This window comes from Poromitra crassiceps (assembly GCF_964638095.1).
Source record: "Poromitra crassiceps genome assembly, chromosome: 6".
NCBI classification, from domain to species: domain Eukaryota; kingdom Metazoa; phylum Chordata; class Actinopteri; order Beryciformes; family Melamphaidae; genus Poromitra; species Poromitra crassiceps.
The window spans coordinates 16,984,271-16,994,233 of record NC_139627.1 but is presented as its reverse complement, the minus strand read 5'-3'; the positions used below and the strand labels follow the sequence as shown (position 1 = coordinate 16,994,233).

Genomic DNA, 9,963 nt, shown 5'->3' with positions numbered 1-9,963 from the left:
CACACTCGTTTCATTCAATAACTTGCCTTCTATTCAAACATGTTTCCTTCATAATAAAATCTCTATAATGTGTGAGGTGTTTGTCAGATTTTGTGTGCAATATATCTATCTGACAGTTACCCAACATATAATTAAGTGGTTTAATTCCCAACTAAAATGTCCTGATGCTTTCTCTTTAAGCAGTGGCAGAACTGACTTTAACCTTTTAAGTGAACCCTGTCACAATTTAACTGTTGTGTTTATCACAAGACACTAAGCATGATCTTGTATTCACCCGTGAGTTGTGACAGAATCTATTCACTCGGTTATGAGTCTGTTAGCAATCTGTTATTTTATGAGGAGATAGAAAGATATCATTTCTAAATCGCATTGTATTGTTAGCTTACCAAAGAGTATTTTATTGTAAAGTTTGTGTGCTTTCTATTTGGCATGGAATTTGACGTGGCATTTAAAAAAAATTACAGATTCTAAGTGTTTTATTATGACAATAAGTTGCTTTAGGGCTGACTGTACAGTGAACATTAGATGCCTCTGCTTCAAATATGAAGACCAACAAAAACAGGTGGTGTCGAAGTGAAGGTGTGATATTGATTAAAAAATAAATGTGGGGCTACAAATTTTGTTCAAATTCTTCAAAACATTGGATTTGTAGTGGGAGTTCCTTTGTCATAATTTGTTTTCATATGTAATCCAAAGTATGAAACAGTTGCACACTCCTGTTGCTTGCATAAAACATCTTTATTTAACAATGCCTCAACCCCAGCATAAAGATTTATTTAACGCTACAACAGCCGAGATCTCTGTCATCTGCTAAAACTGCCAACAGGTCAATTCTGCCCCTCAGATATTATTGCATTCATTTTACACAAAACTGAACAATCTCAACAGTGTTAAAGAAAGGCATGTATAAAAAAGAAAATCAACGTGTGTAACATATTGCAACAGGTGAACAGACTTCGTGGTGGAGGTGGGAAGGTTGAAATGTATATTCATAGATTACACACGTAGATTTCTTGCATCTTACTTTCTAAAAATGACTTGCTCGCTTTGCAATAGAGATAACATTGATGACATGGTGAAGTCTGAAAACCTTTTTGCTTTGCATTTGAATTAAAACAATGGGAAATCAATTCAACAATAACAATATATTTACTTGAATGCAGCTCCATTCAGAATCCATGCTACAACCTAATATCCATATGTATTGAGGGGGAACGATACATACAATAGCTAAGAAGCTTGATTTAAAACAATTTTGAAAGGAGCCAGCTACTTGAAACTTTTCACCACACCAAAATAAGACATTCAGAGAACAACTTCATATAATACATTTTTTTTGCAAAATATATTTCCCTCAATGAGTAGTTTTTTTTTTCCTGTTATTTGAGTTTTATACCATCAAATTCATATCTCGAATTTCCTTTATACTTTGAAATCCATGATAAAAGCATTTTACCATATTTTTGTATCCCAAGAACATGTGTGAAATGTAGAAGGAGGTGAACACTTTTGAGAGGATGTGTTTATTAACGATCCTACACATAACGTGCATGGACGATACCAGTGTGACCCAAACTAAAGCCTTCTTTAACCTTGTCAAATGGTCTTGGCACCCACAACACGAACCCACAATGTCCAATTCCTCTGCTTATAAGAGTTTAGATAGTAATAAATAACAAATATAGCGCTTTTCAAAACAGATTAGGAAGCGCTGTACGTTAACATCATTGAAAAGAGCGAGGTACGGTATCCTACTGAAAACAGGAACGCTGCATAGGAAGGCTAAAGGTTTTTTTGCTTCACTGGGCCACCTGCATGGAAAGAAAAGAGACTGTATGAATTGCATAAGTTTTAATTTGTCATGCTCATATTGAACCATTAAATAATAATAATAAAAATGGTTGAATAAACTAATTAAAACTGAATTTGTTTTGTAACTGCTGCACCACTATTTCCAGTGACATTAAGCATCAGTTTGTAGCTCACAACTGATCAAAAGTGACGAGACAAAAATAATGTAAATGTAGAGCTGTCATTTCCGATCATTTAAGATTCTGTGTGAGATATAAGACGAGTGAGAGTGCGTGATTGATTTAGGTCATTTGTGTGTCTCTCGAGCTCATTGTGTGACTTGATAACCAAGTAAGACAATGGCAAGAAATGGAAATTTTCATTTGCCTAAGAAAAATGTACAGCTAAAAAAAAAATACACAGAATATTCATTAAATATATTAAATATTCTAATTAGAATAGATGATTTTCTATGGAGACAAACTGAATAAGATGAAGCAACAAGATAAGATAAAATGATTAAAAAAAATTAAAAATAAAGTAAATTTTAAGCACTTGATCGGAAACAATGCCAGATATGGTCGGGGTAAATTTGACCTTCTGGCTAAACACATTTGAAAAAAATTAAATTAAATAAAATTAAATGAAAAATGACCTGTTGGCGGTTCTACTGTTAAATACTTTCACGTGGAATATTTGGTTGTGAACATTTGACAGTTTTGTGGGTACGAGGTACAGATTTGTTCAAATTCTAAAAACTATACAGCTATACAAAACAATTTCTTTGTGAGTTTCAATGGCCAGAATCACATTCCACTTGAACAGAACCGTTTAAAAAGGGCTTGTAATTTGCATCTCATGGCTCTACTTGGAGACTGCATCTTCCTGGAGGGCTCTGGGGCTATAAATATCATTATTGCTAAGTAACTAAACTACCAATTAAGAAAAAAATGTGTTATAAAAATGCAGAACACTAACTACCACTTGCATGCTGTGGAAGCATTGGTCTATTGGTAATACAAAATGTACAAAATAAATGTACTGCGCAAAAAAAATAAAACAAAATAGCATAGACGTATAAATAATAGTACAGATGTCGTCTGACAAAGCAGTTGTACCTCGATCTAAATGTGTTTTACGTCCCTGGTACCCCATCAGCTCTCCCCCCTGTACACACAGTAGAACCCCATCCCACCCCTGAATATTGGGGGAAAACTAGGGGTACACATTCTGTTGCTAAGGCCATTTTTACACTAGCTAATGAGAAACACAAGTGTTAAGTTTCCCTTTCCTTTGAGAGGATCCCGCGATCAATACTTGAGCCAGGGGTGAGCGGCGATGGAGGCTTTGCTACGGTCCCCGTAGTCGTAGAGCAGCTCCTCGCCCTCGTCGATGTCCCGGGACGCCACCAGGATGAGGTGCGGCACGTCGTTGATGTCGTGCAGTTTGGTTTGGCAGTTTCCGTTTTTACTGTGATTGATCAGCCTGCCCATTCGACCAGTCTCTTTAGTGGCATCCACACTGTAAGAATAAAAACACAAAGCATTAACATATGGGGAAGAACCACTTGAGAACTCTGCGCATGTGTTACTACCTTATTCTAATGCAGTGGTTCCCAAACTGGGGTATGCGTACCCCTAGGGGTACATGGAAGTACTACGGGGAGGGGGGGCGATGGGGAAAACGGAAAAATGTAGGAACAAATCGTGAAAATAAATGAAACATTAAAATAAATCTGCCCAGGAGGCACTAATTGCAACTCTTTTACGCCGTTGCTTATTTTGTAATGTTATATTCTGCAGTCCAGTCACTGTAAAATGTAGTGAGAATAAAATAGGTAAGTTCAGTGGTTTGTCATACCAATATGTTTTGCAGAGGTGCTGAAAGTAGTACATGTAGCAGCCGGTGGCGGGGTTCAGAGCGTACTCGGCCTCCCGCTGTTTGGCGTCGGTGATCTGGAGAAGGTCCCCCTGGTACTCCACCACATACTCGCCTTTCTGGAAACAGCGAGTGGCAAACACTCCTCGCCCTTTTCCTTCTATATGCTGCACCTGCAAGAGAGCAGGACAGAGATTCCATCATAATATCCCCCTAATACAAAATAATGTGTGTGTGTGTGTGTGTGTGTGTGTGTGTGTGTGTGTGTGTGTGTGTGTGTGTGTGTGTGTGTGTGTGTGTGTGTGTGTGTATTAGAGCCCGACCGATACTGGATTTTTGAGGCCAATGCCGATACCGATATTAGGGAGTAAAAGAATTCCAATATCGATATATCGGCCGATATTCTTATATTAAATATACACATTATATTACACAATGTTTTTGCAATGATCCCTCAAATATCAAACACTTGACAAAGATATGACTTGACATGACTTGAGATATGTAATGTAGGGAGGATATTTTACAGCTTATCAATAAACTTTGTCCAAAATGACATCAATGCAATGAAACGGTAAACTTAACTGGAGATTTAATAATTAGAAATACAAAAACACAAATAGAACAAATATAAAATATAACTTGAATTAAGAAAAAAGATCAAATATACACAACAACATGTTGTCTATGTCTTAAAAAATACAAAATACAAAAATATCGGCATATCGGCCAACATATCGGCCGATACCGATATATCGGTTATCTGCCAATATCGGTGGACCGATATATCGGTCCGGCTCTAGTGTGTATATATATATATACACACACATATACACACACTACCTAAATGTATGTTAGCATTGACTAGCCTTGAATTGTAATGAATGAATGAAATGAATCGTCCATAATCTTGAACTCAGATCATATCTATAGGCTACGCTAGGCTGGCTGCTACACAACAGACTGATTGAGTCAACTCTGACCTGCCCTGGATGTGCTTCAGAAGAAGAAGAGAAGCGCTTCTGTTTGGTAACAGAAGAAGAAGAGAAAACCACAGAAGAAGAAGAGAAGCACATCCATCCAGGGCAGGTCAAAGTTGACTCAGTTTGTTGTGTAGCTATGGTGTAGCAGCCTGATTTCAAGATTATGGACGATTCATTTCAATTCACTTGCCGCTCGTATGGAATAAGACCATATATGGATTCCAAAGAGCAGCAGGAGATAAAGCGGGAGATGCTATCTATGTGACGGACAGCTGTCGGCAGCACGGAGGTACATTACATTGCTAATTCATGTTCTCTGTATAGGAGCTCCAGGGTCCTAAAGACAGTGTGCTGAAGGCAGTAAAATTATGTTATTCTCGCCCTTTTTTTCTTTCCCTCCCTTCTGCACAATGTGGTTGGCTACCTAACGTTTAAAAAAAAGTCAAATTAAAATGCACAATTTCAATTAGCAGTTATGTTTGAATATCACCCAAGCAGCTGACAGTGGCATAACACACATACAGCCCTCCCCCGCTTTTATGTCATGTTCAGTTTTGTTTTCTCGTTTATTTAGGAAGGTGGTCGGTCGTCGGACAATTTTCACAATCAAAAGTGGCCCTTACGTTACAAAAGGTGGAGAACCCCCGCTGTAAGCTAACCTGAGTCAGGTTAGCTGTAAGCTAAATACACAGGCAGAATTCAACGTACCTCCAATCCTTCCTCTATGCCATTTGTAATGAGATCATCAATGTGCTTCTTCTCTTCACACTGGTGATGGGATGGAAAATGAGGTGGCATTATTGCAGAAGAGCAGATGTAATTTCTCACATAGACATTCTCTCTCTCTCTCTCTCACGCACACACGCACGCACGCACGCACGCACGCACGCACACACACACACACACACACACACACACACACACACACACACACACACACACACACACACACACACACACACACACACACACACACACACACACACACACACACACACACACACACACACACACACACACACACACACACACACACACACACACACACAGAAGCATACAAAAAAGCAGTGTGACCAAATAAGAACAGCTTAACTCAGTGTAAACTTACTCTGTATCTTGTATAATATTCCCCCGGCCCCCCGATTTTTTATCCCATTTTTATCCCCCATTAGTGCTCATTTTTAATTTATTTATCCTGGTTGCTGCTCCACCCTCTGCCGATCTGGGGAGAGCCGAAAACTGGCTCCATGCTTCCTCCGAGACATGGGCAGTTAGCCAGCCGCTTCTTTTCACCTGACAGGGGAAGCTTCACCGGTAGGACATAGCACATGGGAGGTTTGCGCTATTCCAACCAGTTCCCCTCCCTCCGAACAGGCGCCCTTAACGACCAGAGGAGGAACCACATTAGCAACCAGGATATTGCATGTTTTGCTGAAGGGGGTTCCTATATGAAGGAAACCCCCGGGAGGCACGGGGAGAATATGCAAACTCCACACAGAAAGGCCCTTTTGACGACCCCACCCGGGCGGTGGGCACTCGAGGACATGCGGACGGGCACGCATTCCTTCAGCGTTCACAGCGTCCCAGGTGGGAATCGAACCCAGGACCTTCGAGCTGTGAGGCGACAGCGCTTACCACTGCACCACCGTACCCCCCTTACCCTGTATCTTGAAAAGTATATTACAGAAATAATTTCACGTCATCCTACCTGGAGCTCTGCTTTACTTTTCCTCGAGCTTCGTCTTATGGGGAAGTAGTCGGTAACTTTTCGGTTTTGCGAATTTTTGCTTTCTGTGCTGTAATGGGAAAGAAAGAGAATGTTTGTTTGCCGTGGTTTCGTTCTTCCTAGCGTTGCGGTGGATCCTTATTACACAATGCGTCCACACTCGGCATGCCCTTACGTTCTCAGTGTGGGCTTCTTCCCTTTGACTCGGTGTCTCCTCCTCTGGTGGCTGTGGTTGGTGAGGAGGGGCGAGTGAGACAAGCTGCTACTGAGAGAGAGAGCGCGTGGGGCGGGGGAGCGGAGGCGGGTCTGAGCGTAGTGGAGTGGCGGCGGAGACGGCTGTTCGTCTGACCAGCAGGGGGAGCACTGGCTGTAGCCGCTCTCCCTCTCTGTGAACTCCAAGTCTTGTGTTTTCGCGCTGATGGTATTCGTTCTCCTGCCTGGACGGAATGGGCAAAAAGGGGAAACTGAATGAAAGGCACTGTGTCAGAAAACACCACTCAGCTCAGGATACCACTCAGCTCAGCATACCGTGGCTCTGAAAATTGTGCTTCACGGTGATGTGCTGTCACAACACTCAATACTGTGTTTCTTGGATTCTCTTCACTGCCAACTACTAGCAAATCCCTTACAACACAAAAATACATGACGGTGATCTGCTTGCTGTCTTGCAGAAACTGTTAATAGACTAAAGCCAATTCCCTCCGATGAAGATCAAATTATTTTGGATATTTTATTCAAATAAAATAATCACACATCAGTCCTATTATTGTTAACAATACTGTGCAAATAGGAAATTTTCATTGAAATATTAGTTTTTGTGACGTCCCCTTATTAATATCGATGTTGGATTTCATGAATCGATATCAGCTCCTTCAAATGAATATCGATTCAATATCGATATATATCGGTTTTTTTTTTTTTTTAACCCAGCCCCTAGAGCTGTGGCAGAAACACCTACCCTCATCCTGCCGAGAGTCACTCTGCACGGAGCATCTAGGAGAGCAGCGTCCCTCCTGCGTCAGCTGGATCATCATCTCATCCTGCCGAGAGTCACTCTGCACGGAGCATCTAGGAGAGCAGTGTCCCTCCTGCGTCAGCTGGATCATCATCTCATCGTGGACTGAGGAGGATTTGGACTTGTTGCAGCTTAACAGGGTGATGGAATGGCTGTTGCATACGATTTCCTGTCGATACAGAGGTGAAAGGTCATTAGTCAAGGTCACATTTGGTATAATCATTAGGGAGGCACAGATGTTTGTTTTTTTAGGCCTATACTACTGACATCTGATCCCCCCCCCCCCCAGTTTTGGCCTGTTTTCTGCCCAATTGGACTTGGCCAAGGCCCCCTGCTGCCCCAGTCGTTGCTCCGGTCCCCTCTACCGACCTGGAGCGATGAGTTTCACCGGCAGGATGTAGCACATGGGAGGATCACGCTATTCACCCCAGTTCCCCTCCCCTACCGCCGACGGAAATTGAACCCGGATCTTCGCGGTGGCATGCGAGCGCTTTTACCTCTGCGCTACCCAGGCGCCCCACATCTGATATTTACCTACCCATGTCGGCTGATAATGATCATTGTGCATTTTTGTGAGAGTCTTAGTACAAATGCACAATAATGAGCTGTTTTTTTTAAAGAAAATATCATATAAGTTTCATCCGTTTGCTAATCTGACAGCTGCCAGTGATACACTCCTAGAAAAGAAGGTCACAAAAATGCTAAGTCCACAAACAAAATGAATCCGCAGTAAAAGTAACACAGGACAGGACCCGATAACTATATTTGCAGCTGAAACTGATAGTCAGCCAATAAATCAGTACATTTCTAAGAATCATAAGCCAATAAATAAACCTAGACTTGATTGATTCGGTTTTTTTTAATGCACACTTCAAATAGGTCATAGCTGAAGTTGACCCCCGATGCAGCAGTTTTGTTTATTTTTTATACACAGCCTATGGTTTGTTCACACAACAGCAGCAAGTGTTGGCAGCAACAACACATTCCCTCCAGTCCTGCACTGTGTATCCATGTGTGCTACACAAGAACATTCTGACAAGTTGTTTTTTATAATCACATTGATTATGAATGGAATGGAAAATAAACACAAATCTGAGAAATGAGACTGAAAGCGATCATTGGCTGCAATGTCATTTGCTTTTGCATTTAACCCACAGTTAGAAGAAGGTAACGCAAACATTACGTTGTATTACTAAAAGACTATAGAATCATTTTCATGAATGAAGATCAACTGAAGCTGACCTTTTGCCCACTGCAATGGGACAAATTCAGCTAATTATGCTCCTGCAAATAACAGTCAACGAACACCAAAAGAGCTTAAAAAAATACTCAATGGTTGCATTTGAGTATTTCACTTATGATCAGAATAAAATTAAATGTCTGACATTTGTTTATATGATAAAACGTTCAATTTGATTCTGTTGTCCATACAGCTAGTTTCTTAAAACTCAATTAAGACTTAAAGGGATTGTTGTACAGTAGAATCAATGGATAATTTTCTCTATATCAGGAATTAATTATTACAACAACAACAAAATATAAAAACGTTAATTTTATATTGTCCCAGATGGGCAAAGATAGAATGTAATAAAATACAAATCTACAACAGGTTATAGAGGACACTAGAGGCCAACACACTTCCTTGCAGCACATGAGGGTTTTGGGGGACCCTGCTGCCTGAAACACACCCACAACAACTCTCTCATTTGCCTTCAAAATTTGAATCAGATAACGGCAGCCAGGCACAGGCACATGTCTCTCTGCTCGGCATTGTTTGCGAGTTAAATCCCTCGAGTCGGTATCAAACACTTACAACAACAAGTCAAGCCGACGATAGATATTCGGCCAATATTATCTGCATTTAAAATGAACGAAATTGGCTGCAGTGAACCTTTATGGAGCCGTGGTCCAACACAACAAAAATAGTGTTTTTGTTGGCTGGCCCTTCGCTGACGCAGGCAGACACCATTCATTACCAGCTAACCTTAGCGAGCACACACACACAATGAGCGATGTAACTTACAGCACTAAAGACCAGTGAACCGCACCGTTACCGTTCATTTGTCAAACACCCTTACACATCATTTGGTCTCCGTCTGAATGCAATGGGCCGTCTTCTTACCTATTATGTATATATTTGGCATGGTGATGCCACTAACAAGCAAACTTACCCCGTTCATGTCCGACTTGTTTTGTGGTTCCTGGCCGCTCTAGTCCCTCGCTTTGAGGACAGAATAAATCGCATCCGCCGCCGCTTCACAGACTTGTCCTGCCCGTTGCGTACGACGGTCCTTCCCGACACTCTTGCCCCGGGGACACTTTGTCTTGATGAGCGTGTGCTTCGGTATAGGTGGTGTTTTAAAAGTCCTCAGCCGTTGCAGCTGCCACAGCTCTTCTCCGCCATATTCCGACCAACACGGCATGGAGAGGAGAGCGAGGAAGAGTCGTCACCGCTTGTTGTCGCCCTCTGCAGGTTGTGTGCGGCACAACACTTTATTAAAGACTACAATTACACAAAAGACAATGCATGGCTCATATCAGGGGTACAGGCAAATAACCAATAAGGCCCT

General features: G+C 41.5%; 1 protein-coding gene across 2 annotated transcripts; it reads right to left on the bottom strand.

Annotated features, from left to right (window-relative positions):
* Nucleotides 1-719: 719 nt before the first annotated feature.
* Nucleotides 720-9,789, bottom strand: kmt5aa (lysine methyltransferase 5Aa). Of its 2 annotated transcripts, none has more exons than XM_083639297.1 (7): nucleotides 9,565-9,789; nucleotides 7,337-7,562; nucleotides 6,554-6,815; nucleotides 6,361-6,448; nucleotides 5,361-5,420; nucleotides 3,652-3,842; nucleotides 720-3,312 (listed from the first exon to the last, which is right to left on the bottom strand). In XM_083639297.1, the coding sequence occupies exons 1-7, from the start codon at nucleotides 9,571-9,573 to the stop codon at nucleotides 3,102-3,104; spliced, it is 1,047 nt and encodes a 348-aa protein (XP_083495423.1). In that variant the 5' UTR covers nucleotides 9,574-9,789; the 3' UTR covers nucleotides 720-3,101. The 2 variants fall into 2 exon arrangements, with proteins under 2 accessions (XP_083495423.1, XP_083495424.1); XM_083639298.1 differs by having other exon boundaries at nucleotides 3,652-3,836.
* Nucleotides 9,790-9,963: the final 174 nt, after the last annotated feature.